The 25,854-nt window shown below is 43.5% G+C and overlaps 1 protein-coding gene across 12 annotated transcripts in view; it reads right to left on the minus strand.

Moving 5' to 3' along the window:
- MAP2K5 (mitogen-activated protein kinase kinase 5) overlaps window positions 1-25,854 on the minus strand; it is a 242,176-nt gene that overhangs the window by 11,741 nt on the left and 204,581 nt on the right. For 7 of the 12 annotated variants that reach the window (XM_036437869.2, XM_036437860.2, XM_036437850.2 and 4 more), the window contains 2 exons: window positions 24,956-25,017; window positions 21,674-21,719 (listed from right to left, as the gene is read on the minus strand). In XM_036437869.2, the coding sequence (XP_036293762.1) occupies window positions 21,674-21,719; window positions 24,956-25,017 (108 nt within the window). Of the gene's footprint in view, window positions 1-21,673; window positions 21,720-24,955; window positions 25,018-25,854 lie in introns of those variants that run through there. The other 5 variants (XM_036437910.2, XM_036437900.2, XM_045581233.1 and 2 more) reach the window with 2 other exon arrangements.

Below are 25,854 nucleotides of genomic sequence, written 5' to 3' on the forward strand. Positions count from 1 at the left end.
AACTTTTCAAAGCACTTCCTATCCACTGCCTCATCTTACCTCAATCAAGAAGCATCCAATTAAATAAAGTCTGCTACCTCTTAAAATCTTCCTTAGTAACGGTTTTTCTAGTTTCTTAATAAGGAGGAAAAAAACATTCATACAAAGACTGAGGCTAAGGTGGAGATTTTTATTGCAATTAAATCAACAATAACAACAACAACAAAAAACAGATGAACAATTGCTAAAGATACTAGACATCAAAATTTTGGGCAATTAGCTTTAACTGAAATGTCATTAAAAAAAAACAAAACTGTTTTGAGCTATGATGCCCCAGTCATGAGCCTCATTCAATTTAATGGAATGGGCTACTGTTGGGTGAGTGTGAGGATATCCAAGGGGGCTGGCTGGTGAAGCCCTTTTGGGAAAATTAAAAGAAGAGCATAATCAAGGTCAAAGCTATCACACCTGGTCTATAAAATACAGGACTGAAAATTCCCAGTTATTCCAGAGTTAGTGCTGTCAGCAACCAACATTTTCTATTTGAAGCTATTCAACTCCTCCCCCCGTGAGCTTTTAAAGGAAATCTACAAAAAGGAAGCAAACCATTGGAAAATTCTGATCATTCTGTGTCCCAACAGCAAATAAAAATCATCAATAGAACCCACTTTCAGCCATGAGCTATATTTTCTAAAACAAAGAACCTGTGGTACTTAACTATTCTGTTATTGATTTACTGCGGTTTGCAAGGTAATGTTGAAGAAAATTAAACAGACGGAAGCCTGAAATGCGTTTTCTGTGGTGGCGAACGGCGTGCCCAGTGTTCTATGAGGCAGTGTTGTTGGTCAGGTGCGCAATGAATGACTAAGGGTGCTTACTTCGTCAGGTTATAAATAAGCTGGCTGCCTTATGAAACCAAAGTCTGTCCTCACTGTCAAGAAGGACAATTATTCAGTTACAAGCTTGTTTCTTCTGGTAGTTTTGCTCCAGTTTACAGGGAGTCTTTAATTCCATAAAATTTAGTATGGATGTACTGAGAGGCCTGACTCTATGGCTGATTTCAGAGCCTAAAAACTTCCCTTGGTACCTTCCTGGCTTATTTGATCCTCTCAGAAAACAACAAAACTTTAACAATTCAGTCTACACTAACTACCAGTTCATGAGCAAAGGATCATATTGTTTCAAACTTGGGCATTTATATGTAACATTATCAAGCAGTATATTTAATGGAACAGCCTCGTTTCAAAACTAGAGGCACTTGACATATCAACAGGTCTCCATAATTTGATACCCTGAGCTAAGACTGAAAGTCTGAAAGTTAAACTAAAACTAGAACACTTTACTTTCAGCTAATACCTCAGGCTTTAATTCAAGCCAATTTTCTGTTATTTTAGACTTAGAGCTTCGTATCTGGTTTCCCAATATCCTATATAATAAAAGCCTAATATGCTAAGTGTCCAGTCATCTGGTCATCTGTTCAACCAATCATAGAGTAATATGATATGCTAATGATATGCTAAGGCCGCTCAACCGCTCACTATGTGTGCACTGATCACCAGCGGGCAGAGTTGACCAATCAACCAGTCACTATGACGTGCATTGACCACCAGGAGGCAGACACTCCAACCAGTAGGTTAGCTTGCTGCTGGGGACCAGCCAATCAGGAGTGAGCAAGATGGGCCAGGCATGCCCTGGAGCTCTCCTGCAATCCCTCCCTAGTTGGTCAACCTCCCGTGTCCCTTCCCAGCCCCAATCATGCACTGGCGGTGTCCCTTGGCCTGGCCTGCGCCCTCTCACAATCTGGGCTGAGGGACCCTTCCCCCAGTGCATGAATTTCGTGCACCAGGCTTCTAGTAAAATACAAAAGAAAGAGTCAAATGGAAGAGAAGGAAGAAAGGGCTGTTGGAGAAATAAGGACAGGTTTGAGAAGAGACACCTATTAGCAACACCACTCAACAAAAACAGACAACCAGCTTTGATTTTAAAAAGAAGGGATTTCAGTTAGCTGAACACTTCCTTCTATGGAGCCACTCATTCACCGATGATGCCGAATAAAAGATGTGCTGCCCGGTGAGTTTTAGCATGTCCGTATTAAACACGGAAAGACTCTCCCCCACCTGCTTCTCAGCAGAGTGATGTCACTGGGCAGACAAGCCTTTAGATCTTCTGACTCCAGGAAAGACATATGGGGCCCAAGTTTATCTTGGCTTCCTTTGCAGAGAGTTTGATTACTTCTAAGATTTATGGTCTTAGAGGAGAGAAAAAAGAAATATTTCACAGAGCAGATTTATAACCTCATCTTTTTTTTTTTTTTCTTCCTAATAACATTAGGGATGACATCCTATGACAGAATCTTGGCGTGACTGCAGGGCAACTTGGAAACTCAGTGGGAAGTTTTATATTTCGGGGTTTGGAGCATGTTGTACTTGCAAAGGTCAGGCAGGAAAGGACCAGGGAAATGAGCCGGGGAGATGGTCAGAGAGTGTCAGCAGGTTTAATTTTCTGTGTCAATTCTGAAAATTAGATAAACAATGACAAACCAGGCTTTTTAAATGAACTTGTCACTTCTAGTTTTCTTGACACAGGGTAACATTTTTCAAGTCCTGGCAGTCCTAAAGACAGATTTAACCCCTGAGAGGTTTACCTAAGTGTTCTCAACAACCCACATCTGAAAAAAAAAAGATTTAGTCCAACACTATAACCTTAAAATAAAAATTAATTATTCTTGAAACTTAAATGCTTTTCTCCTAGCAATTAAGGGAACTTTGCTTAGAGCCAAAAGGTCCACCCTTTTGCAGGACAGCCTAAGCAACTTCCGATTTTTTCCTTTCCATCATTTTCTTGGCTCCTCAGACCAATGTAACCCTTCAGCATGGTCCTCTGATCTTTCAGTCATTGTTCTGACCAATGCTGCCCACCTCAAGCAGGTACTGGTTCTCCTGGCACCAGCCTGGGTGAGCAGATGGCTTCTGCCCTGCTCCACTGCTCTGTGGTAATGATGCCGGCTATAGCTGCCTTGAATTATATATATATATATATATATATATATATATATATATATATATATATATATATATATATAAAATATATATCAACATATATCTATATATATCTATATCTATATCTCCCTCTCCCTTCTTCTCTGAAATCAATATATATATGTTGATTTCAGAGAAGGGAGAGGGAGAGAGAGATGGAAACATCAAGAATGAGAGAGAATTATTGATTGGCTGCTTTCTGCATGCCCCCCACTGGGGATCGAGTCCACATCTGAGCATGTGCCCTGACTGGAATCGAACTGTGACCTCCCGGTTGATAGGTTGACTCTCAACTGAGCCTCGCCAGTCCGGCTGCCCTGACTTTTATGTGAATGGGCTATTGTAAGTCTACATTTAATCCAAGACATGCTTCCTGGTGGTGAGGGGAACAGATCAACCAGGTGTTGCTATAAGAATATTTCTCCAAATATAACCCAGCTTGAACATGTTGATTTGGAGAGACAAATACATATATTTACAGATAGCAGCACTTGAGTAGGGTTTTTGATTCTACAAAGTGCTTTCCAGGTCACTATCTAATTCAAGTGTCATAACGACCCCCAAGAAGTAGCTGTAGAGCACCACTGTTATTACCTCCTATTTGTGGATTTGAAAACTGGCTAAGGTAGACTTGAAATTTAAACTGGACATAAACTCCAAAGCCTGTGTCTTTTGTTAATAATATGGTAATAATAGCAATATAATCCCTGACAGTGTGAGCACCTACCCCGAGCCTGGTACTAATTAGGTGTTTTAATTTACATTATTTCATACTCTCCGGCCCTGTCAGAAATAGACATTACCCTGTTTTATCGACAAGGACACTGAGCTCCGAGTCTGTTAGGAAGGGACTGCAGGCTGAGGTCTCAGCACTGCTTGAGCCCAGCGTTTGGAACTCACGTTGTCACTTTCCCACCTGACAAAGCACAGGGGACAGTCTGCCCTGGATTAAGGTATGGAACAGGCGAATAAAGCCCTCCGATCCCAGTCTTTGCCTCACCCTTAAATTCTGAGGCCCTTTTTCCTTTTCGGGGTAGAAGAGTCTCCTTTTCCATAGTTTCCCACCCTTCAAATCAGCCCTGCTGCGAGCAAACTGGAGGAGAAAACCATCGGTGATGCTGAGAGCACGGGGCTATGTGCGTTTGAGGGGATGCTCGCCCAGCAAGCTGCATCTCACATGTCAGGTGGCCTCCTGGGAGCCTGTGGGCTTCATTCTCCATGTGCAGCTTCCCCCTAGTCCTGGGCACTCTGCCTTCTGTAAGACAGGAGGGCAGCACTACCTCCCTGGAAGGCTGGAGAGAGTCCCAGCACAGAGGCGATCGCTGAAACCATCCTGGAGCCATGACCACCGAAGGCCTAAGCGTGCAGCACTTACACTCCTGTTCTGAGGGCATGCTTACATGCCTCACACATGTTCACTGCGAACGTGGAAGACAGGGGCCAGCTCTCTGACAGCTGCACACCGAGGCGCTGGGCGGGCAGTCGCGAGCTAGGGGCCCTGCTGCCAGGTATTAATTACAGACCCTCACCACTCATTGAGCAGCCCTCCCCCTGAGCCCCAGGTCTAAAGACCCGCCTCGCTCCCCCATTTAAAACAAGAGTGAGCAGCCTTCCCTGGGTTCAGAATCCCATGTAACTAACACACAAAACAGAAAACAGACATCCCAACTGTTGCGCCTGTGCACTGACTATAGGCTAGACAGCAGTGCCCTCAGACAGCATTTCAAATACAGTTTATTAGTGTGCGATATGAAAAGGGTATTTTTATTGCATGATATAATGCAATGGGACCTTGGGCGCTCTGTGGAAAGACCTCACACTCAGAAGTGTAATAAACCCGTAGTCCCAAAAACATTATACTGTACATTAACCTATCATTAATGGCACATTAGGGCTAGGGGCATTGCACGCTTGCTGGTCAGGGCTCCATCAGGACAGTGTGGAGAAAACGACACAGCCTTCCCAGGCTTAAAACAAATAGAGAAAATAAATATTCCTGATGTCTACAGGCAGCTTTAAAGGAAGTTCAATCCCAGCTCTCTGCCTTGTAATTTCCAAGCCTGCTTTTTTTTTTTTTTTTTGAGGAAAACACACAACTAAACAAAAGAAGAAAATGGCTCTCTTGCAGTTTACTCCCAGCTGTTGGCTATGCAACCTCCATGCTGGCTCGGCAAGGTCATGGGCAGATGGGCCCATTTGGTGGTGTGAAAGCCGCCCCAAGGACACTCAGCCTAGTGAGTAGAAGGGGCCTCGGAGATGGTGCATCCACCTCCCTTGCTTTCTAGGCTCAAAAAGGTGAAGGAAGTGGGACAACCTATCCAACAGAAAAATGAGCAGAGTGTGAAAAAATTACAAATGGCCGATAAACATATGCACGTGTTCAACTTCATACTTAATAAGAACATGCAAATTAAAACAACAACTTGAAACCATTTGCCATTGATCAGACTGGCAGAGATTAAAGTCTGATAATTCAATATCAGAAGAGGTGAAGGGAACTGGTTCTTATACCCCGTACACCAAGTATGTCAAACTCAAAGGCTACCACGGGCCAAATAAACGAGGCATGTGGCCTGTGGGCCGTGAGTTTGACATGCTTGCTGTACACAAACAGATACAGATGGAAAGGGTCACTGTCTTAATAGCAAAGGCCTGTCAGTGGCCAAACGGTCTATGACAGGGTCCTAGAACATTTAAATAAATAAATACCATGTAGCCATTAAAAAGTACGAGGTAGACTTTTAACTGATATAGAAAGTTCTCAAAGACATACAAGTGAAAATGCAAGGTACAGAAAATAACGTTAACATTCTAGATGAACACACAAACTGTTACTAACAGGGCTTAACTCTAGAGGGTGGAGGAGGGGCCATGAGGGGTTGGAAGAGCAGGTTCTCACTGTATATCCTTCTGTACTACTTGAATGTTTAACATAATTTAAAACCCACCTTTAGAAAATGATGAGGCAGGAGAAGTATTTTGGGGGAACCTCTTATTTTCCGACTACTATGCTAAGTGCCTTCTGTGCACAAAAATGGAAAGAATATGCTGGACACTGTGAGCTCTTTCCCATGAAGTAGAACCTGAAGTTTCAAGGGGCAAATAATTTGTTCAAGGTGACCCTCTTACCCATCTCCCTTCAATAACGAAACAGAGTATTATAAACTAGAGAAATTCTTTCCAAACTGAGACAGCCCATGGCCACCTTCCTGGGGACAGCTTGCCTAACTGGGCAGTGACGGGGATGGAAGGGGGTCGAGGAGAGAAAGCAGGACAAAAGGCTGCTGACTGTGGCTGAGGTCGAAGCAAATTTTGGGAAATATCTCCAAACCTCACAAAGGGAGGGGGCCTAGGGACCCCAGGGACACACACAAGTAAACAACACTTGGCAACCAGGGCTCAAGCACATGAAGGGAAATATTTCCCTAATTAAACATAAATCACTTCAGAGGAGACCCAGGTGCAGCTCCATGGAGAGGAAGACCAGCAGAATCCAAGGAGCGAGTGGGGATGGAAGCATCCTGGCCGCCGGCAGCCAGACCTCAGGACTCTGTCTGCCACGTCTCCTGTCGCTGCAGAAAGTTAGCTCTGTTTCCTCATCCCTCCACTCTTCCCAATAAAAGTCTTGCGATATTTGGATAACAGACTTGGCAGTGACATTTTAAAATGCTAGATTTTACAATATTTGTCCTAGGGTCTGCCAGCACACACTGTAATTAAAATGTTGATTAGTAAACAGTTTAAATATATGACAGACAATGCGGTTAAAGCCTACAGTTAGGTCAATATGTGATTTAGATTTGCCATTTAAAAAATCTCATTTAAATTTTGCATACATTAATCACTACCACACTTCAAGGTTCTGATATCCACCTGACTACAATATTAAAATAAAACTTGCTGCCCCAGGGAAATCCTACTTATTCTTAATTGTTTCGAGGCTTTGATGGGCTTTTAATCTAAGATTAATTTATGCAATTTTAAATAACTCTTCTTATGATTAATAAGCTTGAAAATTAAAAGGAGTCTAAAGCAATTATAATGAGCATTTGGTCATAACCTCATTAGAAGGAGTGAGGGATACAGCTCTGGAATTCTTACAAGACTACAATTTAAGGTTACTTTTAGAGAAGTCAAACATAGTTCCTGAAATTGCAAAGGCAGGTTAGCAAAGGTCAGTGTTAAAATGATGGCTAGCTAGATTAGCATACTAATGATTTTTCCTGATAGTGACAGAAAGGACACCGAAAGGAAGATGCATAAAGGGACACAAATGACATGTTGCCAAGAAGCTACAGGCTCTGAACTCAGTTTCCTGCTCTTCTGGCGAGAGACCTTCATGGAATCTCAGAAAGAGCCAAAGGGTTAGGACATTGCTATTCATAAGTCAGTTCCAGCCAGAGTCTGGTCCACACGGAGCAGGCAGCGATCAGTCCTGCATGTCCCCTCTGCCTGCTGTGGTACAGCACCAGCCCCATCTAGCCACTGCATCATCTCTGGTGTCCAAAGCCCTGCTGGTCCTGGACCCACTCACCCAGCTAACTTTACCCACTTCATTTCTGGGTCTTCTTTCCTCACTGTTCTGTGTCCTCTGGTCTCAGCCTGTGCTGTTTCTTTTTCCTGGAACAGCTTCTCTCTTGTAACAAACAGTGATGCTGGCAATACTAATGATTACCATTTATTGGGCACTTCTTTATGCCAGACACATTATGCTAAGCATAACTCTATCTATCTATCTATCTATCTATCTATCTATCTATCTATCTATCTATCATCCATCCATCCATATGCCTACCAACCTAATCCTGACCCAAGGATATATTTTAAAATTGATTTTAGAGAGGAAGGGAAAGAGGGAGCATGAGAGAAACATTGATGTGAGAGAGAAACCCTGGTGTGTATATCAGTTGCTTTCCTACTTGCCCTGACCAGGGACTGACCCTGCAACCTTTTCGGTTCATTATACAATGCTCCAACCAACTTAGCTACCAGGCCGAGGCAGCATAACATTATTTAAAAAAAATGTTTTTATTGATTTTAGAGAAAGAGGAAAGGGGGGGGAGGAGAGAGAGAGAGAGAGAGAGAGAGAAAGAGAGAGAGAGAGAGAGAGAGAGAGGGAGAAAGAGAGAGAGAGAGAGAGAGAGAGAGAGAGAGAGAGAGAGAGAGAGAGAACATCAATTAGTTGCCTCCTGTCGACCAGAGGACTGAACCCACAATCTGAATATGTGCCCCAACTGGGAATTAAACTGGCGACTTTTCGGTGCATGGGACCATGCTCAACCAACTGAGCTACATGGGACCATGCTCAACCAACTGAGCCACACTGGCCAGGGCAGCATAACATACTTTTATCTCTTAAATTATCTGCTTTGTGAGACCACATTTTCACAGGCAAGGAACCTGAGCCTGAGAGGGATAGGGACATGTCTGAAGATCAGTAGCCAGTGAAGAAGGGGTGAAGGGAGGGGGGGGGGCTGGTTCTGCTGAGGCACTGCTTTCTAAATTCCATATTCGGTCAAATCCTAACCATCCTACATAACAGCTGCCTCCCTGACCACTGACCCCTGGGCCGCCCTCCTCTGGCCTCTCTCACCCTCCAAGGCAGCAGCACCAGCCCATCCTGCCTCCCCTAACTGCCTCCTATGGCTATGTCTAGTCTGCTCCCTCAGGATCCAGAGAGTTCTTATGTTCCTTTGAACCCATCACAGAACCTCACAGACACAGACAACAATACCTGTCGATTAACTGACTTTCACAATAATTCCCTCCAGCAAGATGCTGATTACATGTTACCAATAATAGAGGACAGACACAGAAAGTTAGGGCTTTCTACTGACTGGGGAAGAATAACCCACGGAGGTCCATCCACCCTAAGAAATGACCAATTCCCTGGACACTAGCTGCAAACACCCAACACACGCAACTTTGTCCTAAGTCACAGTCAGCTCCATTGAACATACCGGTATCTGTTTTCTAGGAAGCTACTAGTTAGGACTGTCCAGGAGCATTAGATGAGAAAATCGTGACCCAAGGAAGCTGAATGATTTAGTGCTCCACATGTCTAGCACTCTGCAGTTCACAAACACTCTTTCATAACCCCCGTTTTGCTAAAAAAACAAGCACAAAATTCAAGGTTGGTATCACTACCCCTATTTTACAGATGGAGCAGCCAAGGCTCACACAAGCTAAGCAGCTGTTGATCTCCCCGTTACTCAGAGGCGGCAGCTGTACTTGAAATCGTGTCTTCTGATACCCGGATCGTCGCCCTCTTTAGTTTACCATGTTCATGTTCCAAGTCTCCAGACTTCACCTATAAAGGACAAAGCATGTCCTGCCAGTTGTCTGGCACAAGCCTTTCTGCCTCTCCTTTGCCCATCTTTAAATTAGATTACTTATCAATTTCTTTTGCTATTGAGTTGTGTGAGTTCTCTCTATATTTTGGATATTCACCCCTATCAGAGATATGGATTGCAAATGTTTTTCCTCATTCTGTAGGATGTCTTTCACTTAGTCCTTTTTGGCCATCTCCTCAAAAGAGATTATTGAACTGTTAGTGGTGCCTTGTATCATGCCAGCTGCAGGGAATTCAGGGGCTATGTAACAGTTTTACTTCCTCACACACTGTAGGCCGTGAAGGGCAAGGTTAGTGTCTGATCAGATTCCCATCAGCTGTGCAACTTAAGTAGTTGGCCTGGGAACTGTGTGCTAGCTACTGGTTTCCAACGAGATAAGGAGCAATGCCACAATGCACATCAGCATATAACTTCTTTCATTAAGAAAGCTTTGGAAAAAAAAAACCACAAAACCTAATTAAACAGAATACTTTGAGACATGCTTGACTTATATTCTGGCACAAACTCCTTACTGTGTGCAAGAAACAGTTCAGGTACTACCACTAGTCTGTGGTCCATGTTTGGGTGCTAAACTATAGCACCTAGCAATATATTCTGCACATAGCATGTTCTCAGTGAAGACTGTGGACTCTCCCACACTCAGGGGACAGCATGTCTTTAACCAATGATGGTAGAACTGGAAAGGAGAAAGTCTGTGGCTGGTCCAATGGCAGAACAGACTCCACCACCAGTTTTTGCTGAGAACTGACAAAACCACTACCACCGAAACACAAATTCTCACAGTCCTCCGGCCCCCTCGCCTGGTTGCCCACGAACAGACTAGGTGCAAACTGCTGCAGATTCCTTTCTCTCTTCCTGTGGTTGGTTGGCACTGAGGACCAAAGGAGTGAGTAGAACAATCACTACAGAGGGGCATCTTGGCTTCACTAGCACAAACCACTGCAATCCTCCACATTTCTTTGTGGGGTACTTGTGTTTAGTTGTATTTCTGATTACAAGAAACAGGTGGACTTATCTGAAACTCTCACACCCACAAAAAGAGTCCCCTGCCCTCTATGCATCGATATTCGGCTCTGACTAATGCTGAACGGTTCTATGTTCTTCCTGGCTGCATGACTCCAGGCAAGTCAATTAGCCTCTCTGAGCCCCAGTTGAACACATCAGTAAAATGGGAATAAGAAAAATCCTTACAGTGATTGTGTGAAGGTCAAATGAGATAACTATTTGAAAGAACTCTATAAATTCATGTGTTTAAAAATATTATTTGTTTAGATCATTTTCTCTCTCTACAATAAACATATTTTTTAAAGGTTAAAGAACAGAAGCCTTTCTGAATTTATCTGCAGCTCCACATTGCATCCAATTTCTCTGAAGTAAGATCAGGGAAAATAAGTCATAGTATAGATTTTGGCTAGTGTGGGTATTGAAGGGTCTGGTGCTGTCCCTTATGATCTCAGCTTTGTTTTAAATTGTCATGCCGAAGACAATACACTCACATAAATACCCAAATATTATTCTGCGAGGCCTGGCTCATTTGTTAAAAGTTTCTCCAGAAAACTCTGGCTGAAAGAAATCCTGCCTTCCCAAGAACTTTTCATCTGTTAAATTCATATCATTTCAATTCAGTAATTGTTTAGTGAACATTGCACTTGGGGTTACGGACCGGGTTATATGCCAAGGCTACAAAGATAAGTAAGACTGATCTTACCCTCCAGGAACTCCTGGTCTTATTTATGCACTGTTATCAGTCATCCAAACCAGTTACCACAAAGTGTGATAAAGGCACTAATAGCTGAGCTTGCCAGGAGGAAGGATGGCATACAACAGGAAGTCACCGACTTCCTGAAGCGTGCCTGGGACAGCTGAGAGGCTGTGTCAGTTGGGTCTTGGGGGCTGAGTAGGAGTTCACTGTGTGGACATGAGGAAAGGGCATTCCATGGCAAAGGCATGACCGTGTAAGAATGCCCCAGCGTCTGGGGCTGTCCGAAGGGCAGAGAACAGGGGTCGTGGAAACCAGTGCCACGAGGTGAAGGTGGGCAGGAGTAGGCGAGGGAGGGTCTCTGGTGAACTGCACACTCTATCCTGTGCTTGGCTGTTTATAGTCTCATCTTTCTTGCTAGACTGTCAGGATTCAAGGCTGACATATTGCTTCCTCAGCTTCAGAGAGGATGCTCAGCACAGAGTTCAAGAAATAAAGCTGGTGGGTGCACACCGACACGCACACCATGACACCCACAGAGTGCTCTCGCCCGCTTCACCTTGCAAATAAAGGCGGAAACATTCATCTGCACCCAGTGTGCAGCGGGTTAGAATTCCACCCGCCCCTCGAAGCTATCCTTGCACCTTCCTCTGGTGCTTAACCCACTTTCCAGACTAAGGCGGCGCCAGTGCCTGCTGCCTGCCCGGGAGGGCTGGGAAGGGGGCCATTTCCGAGGTGGGGAGGAGACAGCAAAGCTCCGCTGTCCTTCCTGATGGGAGGAAATGCCTGTTTTGGAGAGAGGCCTGTCCAGCCTCAGGCCCTGCAGACGCCAGCATTCCAGGGTGGCCAACTGGCCTTCCTGAGAGTTAAAGCGAGTATTCCAGAGGCAAGGCTGTGGCTTAAAAAAAAAAAAATCATGTTTAATTTAAAAATTAGAAACTGGAGCAGGCTGTGAGCACAGGGGTTGATTGAAACAAAATTTAAATTCCTGTCAAGCCCATTTAAACACGGGGGCCCTTCATAGACAATTAGCTGCTCCCTGTGAATGCAGAATAAACTCAGGCCTGGTCACTGCGAGAAGAGAGGCGCCTACTGTGAGGCACTGGAAAAAAAATTAACTAAAATCAGGCTGTATGAAATATTTAGCCTCCCAGTATATCACAGGGGTTTGAAAGTGTAAACAAGACAAAAATCGATTCCTTGGTGCCCTCAAATCAATCCCCCAAAATGGCTAGGGCATCTGTTTCTGCTAAATTTTGTTTACATCGGCAGATTTGCCTTAATTGCAGTTGTTTATCTCCCATTGTCCCTGGGGCCCTAATCTCCCGATTACTAATACTTAACACTCATTTCACATCTAAAGCTACTTCTAATCCTCAACAGGTTTTGGAGGCTCTTAAAATTATTGAAACCGCAGAGGCGGGAGACACAGTGGCTTTGTGAAAGGAACATTTTCTTATCTACTACCAGCTGGGTCCAATTGTCACCAGGGATGGTGACAACAAAGGTGCTAAAAGGCTCTTCCACAATGACTGCTGCTCCACTGGGGATTCAGAGGATAAAAAAGAGCTTTGATGGAAAAATCTGAACAAGAGGCTAAAGCAGTCCAGCCAAATAAAGTTACTGTCATAATCAAATGCTGTCAATCACCATGAAAATCCAATTAAAAATGTTTCAGCACAGCCCCCTTAAGTGGAAAAATGTACCCTATTTATACAAATTTTTGTCAACTCCACATCGATCCCACAATTAAAAAGTCCTGCTATTAATTAAAGGCCCCTCCCCCCAAGTTTAAAAAGACACGCAGGCCATTCAGAAACCTTTTGAAGGAGCAGAAACACACGCAGGCCATTGGTATACAATTCAGTTAATCGGGTTACATTTGAAAATTCCATTTTCATTTGTGCCAAGGGAACCTTTGCATGAATAAACGAATGGTACCTATTCTCCTACTTCAGAATCAGTGACCATTTCTAAGAGAACAGAGAAACGGTAAACCAGAATACTGGAAAGAAACTAGTCCATCCTCCGGAAAATGCCTCTCTGTAGACCAAGGCCTAATGTTTAATTCTAATCTTGAAAATTAAATAGAGGACAGAGGCCCAGATGTCTCCACTGCCTTTCTGCAGGCTCCAAAGGCCAAGTGAACCTCAAACGATCTGCAGGCCGATTTGACCCCCCAACAAACCGTGTATCTACAAAAGGCCTCACTGAAACCACAAGACATGCAGTCCCCAAAGGTCTCTCTCAAAACTGCTACAAATTAAAAAGCAAACAACCCACTAAACAAATCCAGCTGGTTACAACTGTAAATAGGAAGCGTCTAAGATTTTTCCAGCCCTTGAAACTCCTGGTTTGACTCATTAATTATTGATAAGAATTGCATCCATTTATTGGCGAGTACTCATAGGAAAGCAAGTTTGCTGCCTTCAATAGCAATTCCCAAACCACAGAGACTGGGTTTCAAGATCCCCTTCTATTTCTCTGACAAATGGCTAGATGTCCCTGGTCTTTCTCAGTCTAATCCGTTATTCCTAAGGGCTGCGGGTGAGTAGGTGGGGTGGGATGCAGCTGATACGCTGCTAGATAAAGACCTTGGGTCCCTGCCATCAATCTAACCAGGCAGAGGGTGCTGGCCAGGCGGTCTCCTCTAGGTCTCGGCTCTCTAATGATCCCCTGATTTGGAATTAACTGTGGGAGGTGGTCAGAATGCAAGCCAGAGGCCACAGGTGCTGTTGAGCAACCTGCTTAACGTCTTCTTGCTCTTCCCAGACTTCCGGGGTGGAACTACTGACAGCTGCTGCCTGTTCTGATTGGCCAAGTCTCTATTCTATTGGTTGATAAAGGCTTTGAATGTTATCCCTGCAACCATTGCTAAAGCCTAGAAATTCCTTAATTTTGGCACCAAATTATTTTACCCATATGATCTCTCCTAACAGGAGGTTAAACAAAAACCTTTGACCATGTATTCTAGTGTGGTCGTCCTAACTATTGATAGTATGACATCACAATGCCCAGCGTGGCTTGCTGCTTCTTCTGTCAGTCTCCTCAAGATTACCCTGTGTGTTCCTGCAGCACAAGGGACATCTTGTTTGTACTTATCTGTTGTCTAGCACAGTGTATTTTTTTTGAAATGGATTAGAGAGAATGGCACATGCATAGCATAATCGATAGTGATTTCTTTTAATTCGATCAGGGCCTGAATAACAGGGCACAGAACCAAGTTAGGCACTGAGTTCTAAGACCATGACCCACCTTCAAGGAACTCATACTCTAGTTGGAGAAAAAAGGCATTAAAAAGCCAATGAGTTTTTAGCTCTGGCTGACGTGGCTCAGGTGGTTGGAGCATTGATTCCTGGTGAGGGCACATGCCTGGGCTGCAGGTTAGGTCCCTGGTCAAGGGATGTGCAGGAGGCATCTGATCAATGCTGTTCTCTCACATTGATGTTTCTCTCTCTCCCCCTCTCCCTTCCTTCTGTTTAAAATCAATAAAAACATATCCTCGGGTAAGGATTGAAGAAAAAAAAAAATCAATGCGTTTTTCCTCTGGTAGCTCCTTATAACCACCTGGAGAGCTTTAAAAATAAAAAAGTACCTGCTCCTTGGTACAAATACCAAAGATTCCTTGACCCGAGTGGGGATCTAGAGATTTTTTTTTTCTAACCTACTCAAAAGATTCTGATGAGTTGCCGGGGTTAGAAACCACTGTGCTACCTAACCCACTTGTAAATATAGGGTGAATTATGTAATTCATGCAATTAAGTGCTATTCCAAGTTGGAGACAATAAATTCTAGAGAGAAGAGTGAGTCCTGTGAAGGGGAAGAGCGGGGAAAAGCCGAAGGAGGAGGATGAGACCCTCCAGGACAGGGTTCTGGGCCAAGGCCACCCCCCAGATAACAGAAACTGCCGATGAGGAACTAACGTGCAACACACTCCGAAGTCCCAGCCCCCCCACCCCCCCACCCCCCAACGTGGCACAACACCGGAGAGCGCCCTGATCCATCACTTTACTGCATTCCCGGTAACTGAACTACCGCTGTGGTCAAGGTTACACCGCCTCATTGTGTCCTGAAACGCGATGCTGGAAGATGACAGTCAGCGCAGTACAACAAAAAAGCAGCAATGCAGGCAGGAGTTCAAAAAACCGCAATCTTAAACGGGCAAATCATCACTATATTAAGAGATCTGACTTGACTGATGGAGAAAAAAAGGTATCCTTAACTGGGAAATTAAACCTGTCACACTACCATGATCAAGGAGTGACAGATTTATCTATCTGTATCTCTCTTGCTATGTGCATGTATATAAATACTCACACATTTATTTGCGAAAAGTCTTGTGAAAAGATTAAGCAGTCACGTTTAAGGAAAAACAAAGCTTGTTTTCTGGGGTTATAATCTCTCTGTTCTTGTTGAAGTGTTAACGTGTCATCAAAATTCCAAATTAAAGTTGTCTGATTTAGTGCGATCTCAAGCATCCAGACAGTGATTCTGCTGTTGTAATTATGTGCAATTAAAAGGCTAAAATCAACTTCTTACTAGTGGATTCCTATTTATAAGCAGACATAAACAGATGATTTTAAGGGCCTTCAGAACGTGAAAATAATAAGAAATCATTACATGGTTGTCAACTGGACTCCATGTAGAGCCCCAGCTTCTGGGATGCCTTTTGTGCTTGAAGGAAATATTTAGTTGAAGTTACAATCCCAGCTGGGTTTCTCCCTGCAGTTTTTGGGTACCTCACTAATGAACTGATTTGCGCCTCCAAATGAATAACCTAAAGCAAAAAATATCTTTAAGAGACACATGTATGAGTCTGGCCCTAATGGTCTATTTTAAAATATGCTATATAGGACACAGGCAATAACATGTTGTAGTTGAAATGTAATCAACTACAACCAAGTTCAAAACTGCTTATTAAACCATCATTAAGTGTCTTAAAAAGCTTAGGCTGCAAGCACAATGCAAGGGAGCTGGAGAAATGGGCTGACTTCACACTTGCTTAGGACACAGCTAGGCCCTGGATCAAAATAAACCAAAACTCATCCTTGCTCCATTTAGTAAAAGGTGGTGAATTTACCTGAGCCCTTGTGCTCCCAGAGAGCAGTGACAGGTGAGAAACTGCCCTACCCTTTGCTTAGCCAACGAGGACCACCCCTTATCACAGAGGACCACCCCTTATCACCCCTTTCCTGTCCTTCCTCATGACTTCCACGGGACTGGCTGATAACTTCCTGTTTACCTGCATCCATAACCTTTTACTTGAGACATTCTTTATTAATTAACATTCTCCCTATTGCAAACTGAATAAAATAATTTCCTTAATTGTCTGGTGCATTTGTCTCTCACGGTGGTCAAAAGGTTTAGGTAGAATGATGGCAAAAGTCACTCTGGAATTAGAAGGGAGAGACAAAATGTAATGTGATTTCTCAAAAAAATGAAAAACAAACACAAACCTTTTTTGATTAATGCCCACCCAAGGATATTTTTTTCCCATTGATCTTCAGAGAGAGTGGAAGGGAGGAAGGGAAGGTGATAGAGAGAGAGGGAGAGGGAGGGGAGAGAGAGAGAGAGAGAGAGAGAGAGAGAGAGAGAGAGAGAGAGAGAGAGAGAGAGAAACATAGATGTTAAAGAGAGACATAGATTGGTTGCCTCCTACACATGCCCAGATTAGGGGTTGGGGAAGGGGGGAGTAGTGCTATGGATAGAACTTGCAACCCAGGTATGGGCCCTTGACCAGGAATCGAACCTGAGACCCTTTGGTGTGCGGGTTGACACTCTAACCATTAAACAGGGCTTATTTCTCCAAAATTTAAGAGAGACCACATAGATGCCTAATTTATCACATGCTTTGATTATCTGAGAGAACAACCAATCACACTATCTGAAAATGTAATTACAACCAGGTTTGGATAAGCAGAAAAGCTACCAGTGACAATTTAATTTAGAGGAGTTAAGCAAGTTAACATCTCTTTGCAAGTAATTAAATGTTTAAACAGATTTTCTGGAGCAGTTTGGTGTTTATTAGCCTCAAACAATACCACCTCTTACACATAAAGCCTTCTCTGAGAAATGAGATGCCTTCACATTTGCAGCTGCTGGGGTTTAGAAGGAAAATATCTAAAAGTACTATTTTGATTATAACTGACATTTCTTTCCCAAAACCCACACCTGCGTCAGGTACTTGATGTCACACTATTTACTTGCTTTCTAAGCAAAACGTCAAATTTCATTTGCAAACTGCTCTCTTATGTTTCTTCTTAGGAGCCTGAAAACCAAACTTGGGGAAATGCTAAACGAGGACACCCTGCTCCGGAATGTACATGGAAATGCATAAAAACACCCCCAAAACAGGCATTTTGGAACCTAAGGAGAAAACCCGCGTTTTTAAACAATTACTAAAGCAGTATAGCAAAAGCATAAAGACAATTTCTGCACCAGCTTGTTTCTCTGAAATTCTCTCTGCCACTGAACAGCTAGAACAGATAATAACTATTAGTAAATCAAACTCCTCTGCAATATCCAGCTGTGCCTCACGCATTTACATACAGATAGAATGGGTATATGTTTTTAATATGTATGTGATACGTACTCTTACCACAGCCGAAGTGCATGCTACAAAGGCGGAGGAGAATGGGAATCGGATCAGCATGAGATAATAAAGTGGCCTAGCTAAAGTATTAGCCAGCGATTGATCTCAAACCGGGTGCTGCTGCTTCTGACCTGATTACTTACTATGCATAGATTCCATTAAATAGAGCTTAGACATGGAAAGCTTCTGGAAATACTTTAAATGCATAGAAGGATCTATAGGACTCTGCACCCAAACTGTAACTGCAGAGGTGCCCATGGCCCACACCTCCCTGCTAAGCTGAGCTGTCAGTGGGCTGCAAGGCGAAAGGGCCTCCTGACAGCAGGTGGGAGGCCCTGCCCAGCCCAACAGAGAAGACTTTTCCTTCCCTCCCCCACTCCACGCAACTACCCTCCCAGTGAGTGCCTCACTTCAGAGCTCTGTTCTGGTCCTGGCCACAAAGCTCTAACTAACAGAACGGGAAAGTACCGAGGGAGTTTAACCACCATTCAGGGTCATGGTCCCTTTGAAAAACTGATGACAGCCATGAATCCCTTTTCAGAAAAGAGAAAAAGAAAAAAGCAGCAAATCCCCACATGCATTCCTGACTTGAGATGTAATTTCGGGGGCGCTCGCAGACTTCCTGAAGGCCCAGACCCCAGGTCAGGGACTGCTGGTCTAGGCCTCCCCTTCATTTAGCAGATGAAGACGCGCAGTGGGGAGGGAACTGGGGGTTGCTAAAGGAAGCGAAGTGTGGAGGCCTTCCCTGCTAAGTCACAGCCTGACCCTAAAGGAAGATTAATTCTGCACAAGGGGTTCTCTCGCCAATACCATAATGTTTCTCATCAAATCTCCTTTATTAAAAAAATATTTAAACATATACTTTGAATAGCAAACCAGACTAGGACCTCTCCATCTCAGTGTTCCCATCTAGGCTGTCTCTGTCCCTGAATTTGAGGGTCTGATTTTTAATTTTTTGCTTTCTCAGTCCGATTATTGACATTCTGGGATAATTTCTCTACCATCTTTGCATCTTTGTCCTCCCCTTTCTTGCTGCAGCCTCACCAATCCTTTTTGACCAGGAGAAGCCATTTTCTGTTTTTTTCCTTTACATGGGCCATGACATCCCTGCTTGTCTGAGGCCTGTGAACATTCTGTCTGCACCTCCAGAGCTGCTGCAGCCTGGGAACTTTTCCCTAAGTCTGCTGGGCCAGGTCACAGAGCTGAAGCAGCACAGACGGAGCTCTTTCCTGCGACACACTTCTGGGTGATTGAAAAGAAAAGTGTGTCCCTCCATGCTGGCATCGGCATCGCAGGAGCAGAAAGAGGGCGTGTGGGGTCCTGTCCGGTTGTGTCGGCACGCTCCATGTTCTTGGCTGCCCGCACGGCTGGCTGCTTTCCTTGGTTGGGTCTAACGGAGAGTCCCTATACTGAATGGGAGTCCACTCAAGAGCACTCACTCTGGGCAAAAGGCATGTGCAGGTGGGTCCGCTGCTTCTGTGTCAGTCAGTTTCCTTCTATAAGAAATGGAATTTCTGAGTAGACTGCACAGCGGGGGGTAAATAGGTTGCCTATCTGAACTCCACATTTGTGGGTGTGGGACTCCACGAGGCCAGTGGTGAGGGATTTCTGGTCCAGCAGACAGCAGAGGTTTCGCTTTGCTCTGAAAAGGTCTGGGGCCTCTACACCGCATGCTTTGCCTGCAATGTCCCCTTGAAACTCTATTAAAATTTAATCCATCCTCCAAAGGCCCTTTCAAATGCTACCTTCTCCAAGTAGCTTTCCTCCATTTCCCAAGAAGGATCCTCACAGCACCGAGTTCTTCCTGGCAGTTACTTTATTGCCTGTTACTGTATATTTCCGCATCTCCTGCAAGACTGTATGCATGTTTCCACCCAACCCATCTGACTTCCTTCCTTTGATTTGGAAAATGCAGGCCCATAGGGAAACCTTGTCGATCCTGCAGGCCTCATAGCTGATGTGGCCCAAGCTGTGCAGACCACATTGGTACCCTGCTGCCTGGAGTTACTGCGCTTGGGAAATAAACTGCTTTTTGTGAAAGGCAGGCACCCAACAACAGTGACAAATGGGCTCTCCAGTTCATGCATTCCAGAGGATGCTCGCAGCTTCCAGATGGGAGCACCATCAAATAGGTTGCAGGCAGAGAGAGCAAAGGAAAAATTAAAGCCATTAATATGCTAGAAGGAATAAAGAAACTGGCTCTTTAAGACTGGATGCCCAGGATGTGACTCAGGTTCCTGAAGCCAGGGGCCATCCACTTTCTATCCCATCACCTAGGAGCCCAACATTTTGGCCAAAGGCAGGCAGGGCCCGATCCCCTTGACCACAGGAGCCTTACACACACTCGTTTTCTGCCTCCTCACTGAGCCTTTCTAAGCTAGGGGAGCCTCACTGTTGCTATACCTGAGAGAATCCATTCATTTAAATCAAACTGTGAGCAGCACTAGAAATAATGTTAAATTAAGTATAGGATAGTGCTTCCTGTGACTAAATTTTTCATTGTGATTTGTTGATATTTATTAATTAAAAATGTTGGACAGCACACCACCAGAATGTATAGTTGTAAAGAGATATATTGAAGTATGTATCCCTTGTGTGTGTGTGTCTCTCTCTACACACACACACACACACACACACACACACACACACACTGAACATACCCACCCTTACCTTATCTTTATGACGTGACACCCTGGAATGGTGTTCCTTACCAGCACATATGTCCCTATGTGCCCTCTACACATGTTTTATTTATAACTGGCCAACTCATTGCAACACTGTAACATGCATTTACAAACGTTAACTGTTTTATGAAACCCTATTGGCCACCCTATGCTATCCAGCGACAGCATAATAATGTACAAGGTAAATGGGCTCCATATCTAGAATCTGCTCCAAGTTTTCTTAAATGTGACTAACTGCAAGAATTTCCCAACCATCACAGAGACACCCCACCCCACCCCACCAAGACCAGTTTATTCTAGACATGAAACTGGCATAGCTATAAATTATAGAGGTTTTAGGGGTGAACTTTCTTTAACTTGAAACTACCCTGAAAAATGAAATTTTGCTCCAGAGGTGACTGGAAGGAGAAAGCGACCTCCCTGGAAAGCAGTCACGATGCAAAGGGGACAGGACAGCTATCTTGTTTGGGGATGAAACCGTATTATACAGAAGTTTGTGCATTTAGAGTGTTTATTAGGATAAACTACATGGATGAAAACCTCTGTACCAGGATCTATAAACTGCGTATTGTTGAAAGTGGTGAAAGAAAATTGGCTGGAATTTGCTCTGACAGCAACAATCTAAAGACGGGGAATGGTATGCAAAGCATTAGAAAGAGACTATAATTATTACTTACGAACGCTCAATTCTAACGTTACTTTAAACAGCTTGTGCACTGTCAACACAACAATCTGCACTAAACAAATGACCATTTGGGAATTGTTAGGGAGCATCTCTGTTTCTCTCCCTGCTTGACTAAAAACTGTCATTTGCAATCAAAGAAGGCAGTCTTGGAGCTGAGAACACAGCACCAGCAGCCTTGGGGTTGCTTTTCTGAGGAAAGACCAAAGGGTCACATTAACTTGATGTTTTGCAGTTAATCTCATTTCATTCTACATCAATTCAAGAGGACTCTAGGCCACATTCAAAATTTTCTGCAGGGTTGCACTAAAAACTCAACTCGCTATCTTCTCTGTGACTAATCCTTTGAGTTCTGAGAGGCTGGCCTAACAAATGAGGGTGAGGCGGAGCCTAGATTAATTTATGACCCTTAAGTAGAAGGCAAAGGAACAACTCCACACTGAGTTGCAAAATGGTGGTGGGCTTTTAAAAAAGTAAAAACTACCAGCTGAGGGTCGGAGCTTCAAACACACCTACTCAAATTAAGTATACACGGGTGCCTCTCTAGAGCCTTTGGATATTTCAAATTCCACTCCGGTCCTTTTAACAGAATGCTATGCAGTTATATAAATGAAGAAGTCTAATGTAAGTGAAAGAATTTACTTACCATCAATTCCTCAGGCGCTGGCCTTTCTTTTGGCTGTTTCCGCATGCTGTAAGAAGAAAAACAAAACGCCTAATATTTATATCACTTGTAAATCTGTGCTATAATTTCCACTACTGACTATTTCCCCTGGATGTGGGGTGTTATCAAAATTCATCATGTTTAATTCTTGCCCAAGGTACAGGTACTTCTTGTTTTAATGTGCTTTCACAGATGTTGCGTTTTTTACAAACTGAAGGCAAGACCCTCCACCAGCAAAAAGATTACGACTCGCTTTATTGTGTATTTGCTTCATTACGGTGGTCTGGAATCGAATCCGCAGTATCTCTGAGCAATGCCTGTATATTCTTCCTTTTACTTTGGCCTTTCATTAATCAGACTTTGGGGTTATCTCAAGAATCAGAAACACACACACACACACTCACACAAGTTTTTCAAAATTACTTTTGCAATACAGATAATGAATTTAAATTTATCTTAATTCTACTTTTGAAACTAATGTGAAAAAAAAAGCAGCAATATTCTCTTCCTGATTCAGTTGTCAATTTATTTCAAACTTAAATTTAGGGAACAATATACTTTTTGGTAATTGGGATAAGATAATAAGAAAACATGACTATCAGCTCAAATGAGAAGACATCTCATGCCATCATTGTTACTCCAGATAACAATACATAAAAGAGGTCAGGAATCTATCAGGGGTCTTCAAACTACGGCCCTCGGGCCACATGTGGCCCGCAGAGGAGTCTGATCCGGCCCGCCAGGTTTTTTGGGCAGTGAGCGCAGCCGAGGTGTTACAGTAGGAATTAGTAGTTCATATAGTCCGGCCCTCCAGCTCTCTGAGGGACCGTGATCTGGCCCCCACTTTAAAAAGTTTGAGGACGCCTGAAATGCTACCAAATTACAAATGGGTTAATATTACATTATCTTGACTTTCATTTATCTTGGCTACAATCAAGTTGCCAATTCATTAAACAGCTGTGGAAAACTTAAGTTTGTTTAAGCTGCTTAAAGAATCACATTCCTCATGTAAAATATTTCTTGTCTTAGTGCAATAGGTACAATTAGTAGCTGAAGTGTGTACTCAGCTACGTGATAAAGCACCTGCATGAGACAACTGTATTTATACAAAACACAGAGCGTCTGTGGCTGAAGTCATGAAGACAGATTGCTGCTTCTATTGGAAAATCACACAGATGGTTTTTCTTTATATAAAGCAACCTCTAACCTACACACAATCCCTGCATTGCTGACAGTGTTTTTTTTAAGCAGAGAGATGTAACAATCATTTGGTAAACAAGAACCGTAATTATGAGCCATTAATGGCATCAAGGACATTTGCCTTCCCTATAAGTAACCATATGCATCTCTCCAACACTGCATCCGTTAGCAAGTCATTCAAGCTGTCTCGCCCGGTGGAGTTGGGAACAGTCCTAATCTGACATTCCAAAGTAGCTGTATCTCCTGGGAAAATAAGGCTATTACCCATTATCATTTCTGTTTCAACATGGCATCTGTGGAAATTTCAACACAGGTTACCCTCCTTCCGTCTTCATCAAACTTTTATATAACAGCTGATTAATTTTTTGGATGGGAGGGAAGGCAAAAATAGTATCTGTTTTTCCCCCCCTGTCTGCAAGTTGGTCTCAGCCCACACACCGTGAGCTAGAGAGAAGCATGGTCATCCCGTCACAAAGCCAACGAAATCCAACGTTTCCAGAGCCAGTGATGCCCACACCAGGCACTCCAGGCCGTTTAGAATCGCACGGTTTGTTTTCCAATTTCTGCATTTCAAAACGGGGCATTCCCATATGTGCTTCTGAGTGTTTCTAGGAATTCCATGGGAAGGAAATTAAGAAAGACTAAAAATATTTCTGAATAATGGCTCTAATATTAACCAACACGTATCCTTTTCAACACGGCATAATTTGGAAAAAAAACAACTGTTTGCAGAGTGAAAACAGTTTTTAAAAGCGACGGAATATTAAATAAGTATTTAAAATAAATAGAAACAGTGTTAATAAAATTTTAAAAATAAGGGGAGGGGAATCTCTTCTCTACTTTTTTCTTCTTCTGTGAAATATAAACTGTATGAGACATTTTTATTAAGAGGTAACATATTACACTTAGTCAAAAAGGTGATAAAGCTTGACATTTATATTAAGGAATATTTCTTGGTTTCACTTTAGCGTAATCACCAGATGGATCATGGGGGCGGGGATGGGGACAGTGCAACCACTTCAGTTTAGCGAGGCCTCTGGATCGATCGCACCGTTCCGGGCACTGCAGGGGTGGCGGGCTCATTGTCCACCAGTGGATGCGACTCTGAAGGGCTGATGGACTAAGGAGCTGGGTGAAGGGGGAGAGAAGTGAAGGTAGTTATGAAGGAGCTCCAGCATGTCCACACCAGGCTCTAGCCGGCTCTGTCTCCTGTTTGGGGGTGATCGTTCTTCTGCTCCCAATGTCCTCCTCTCTCCATGCTGGGGGGAGGGAGAGGGCAGAAGGAGGGCAGTGGACAACTGGGCCTTCCAAGGCCACATAAGTGCTGCCGAAGGAGTCAGGGAGAGGTGGATGATGTGAAAGGCTCATAAAAGAAAACATTCTGCTGGAAGGGAAAAGGCAAAGCTGCGAAGAACCTCGGCAGAAAAATGCCTGCTTCCTCAGGTGTAACATGACAAGGGGCTGCCTGGAGACTCCGAGGGCCCCTTTGGTCTAAATTCTGTGGTTCTTCTTAGTTCCTTAAAGCTTAACGTGGGCCTGAGAGAACCATGTTTTCAGAGTCTTTCAAGCATCAAAATTCATTGAAATGGGACACCACTATTGTGTTGAAAATATAACCAAAGATAAAAGTTATTTACTGGAAACCAAATGAATTAATAAACTATGCTGCTTCCACTAAGTGACAGACAGTTTTATGGGTAACTTGAGGTTACTTTAATAAAAATAAGCTTCATATGTCTGTTGAATCGGGGCTATAAAACTGTGTATTTCTTAAAAAAAAAAAAAGTGGATAACAATAATATCTGGGCTCAAAGAAGTAGCCTGATTCTCAGCAGTTTATTAAAACAGAAAAAAGCCTCCGAAATACATTTACAACCCTTTGTGTAAATAACGTTTACATAATTTAAACAGTTTCTTCAGCTTTGCTGCCCCATCTGCCCAAGGCCCTGAAGTCCCTCCCATCTCTGAAAAGAAGCAGGGAGAGCCATAAGGTCTCACGGAGCCCCGAGTTAATGGCATGTATCATTTACATTGAGGGCATGGCATGTTTGCAAACAGGCTCACCACTGAGTGATGAAATGTACAAATGGCTCGGAGAACTCTCCAACCGGAAGGACGGGCGAATCCTGGGATGGAGGAAAAACAAGTCACCAAAAGTCACAATAATGCCTTTTCTTTCTTTATACCCTTCCCCTGCACCCCCCACCAAAGTAACGGCATAAAGATGAGTGTATAATAAGGATTCACCACTCCGTGGAAAGGAAAACAAGGCCTCATCCAATTATAGGCCTCTTCCATTCCCTCTCTCACTGGCTTATGTAAAATGCCAAATTTAAAGCCACACACATTGAAAATGGTGAGAAACAGGAGCACAAAGAGGGAGGGGAGGTGAGAGAAGGACAATGATAGCCACAGGGTAGGCAAGAAGGTACGAAAGTGTAAATGAGAAATTAATGATTATTTAAGTAACACAAATGGTCTTGTAATTAACAAAGAGCTGTGGAATTATTCTCGTGCTGACCTTTGTTTCTTTTACTGGGTTTGCTGCTTATTTACACTTTCCTTTTTATTTACATTCATTTGTATATTCAACTGCTCTTAACTGCTTGCCCCTAACATAATCATTTGGGCCAGATTTTTTTTTTTTTTGAAACTTGACTGGAAAGGCTTTTATAGGAAAAGCTTTCCTGAAAAAGAATTCAGCCTATTTGCCAGCCTAGGCCAGCTCATCAGATGAGAAAGCCGGTGAGTGAAAGACATAAAGGAAAATTCCCACCTTGACCACCACACGGAACTGGGGAGGAGGTGGTGTCACTCTCGGGAGCAGATAACTACACGGCAACAAATGCGTGACAACAACCGCTTAACACAGGGAGCAAACCCCATTACCACTCGCAAAGGAAGGCTTTAAGAATTTAGGAGTTTTTCCAAGAATGACAGAGAGCACCACTGTGTTTATAGTG

Source organism: Pipistrellus kuhlii, unplaced genomic scaffold (genome assembly GCF_014108245.1).
Source record: "Pipistrellus kuhlii isolate mPipKuh1 unplaced genomic scaffold, mPipKuh1.p scaffold_m20_p_1, whole genome shotgun sequence".
NCBI lineage: Eukaryota > Metazoa > Chordata > Mammalia > Chiroptera > Vespertilionidae > Pipistrellus > Pipistrellus kuhlii.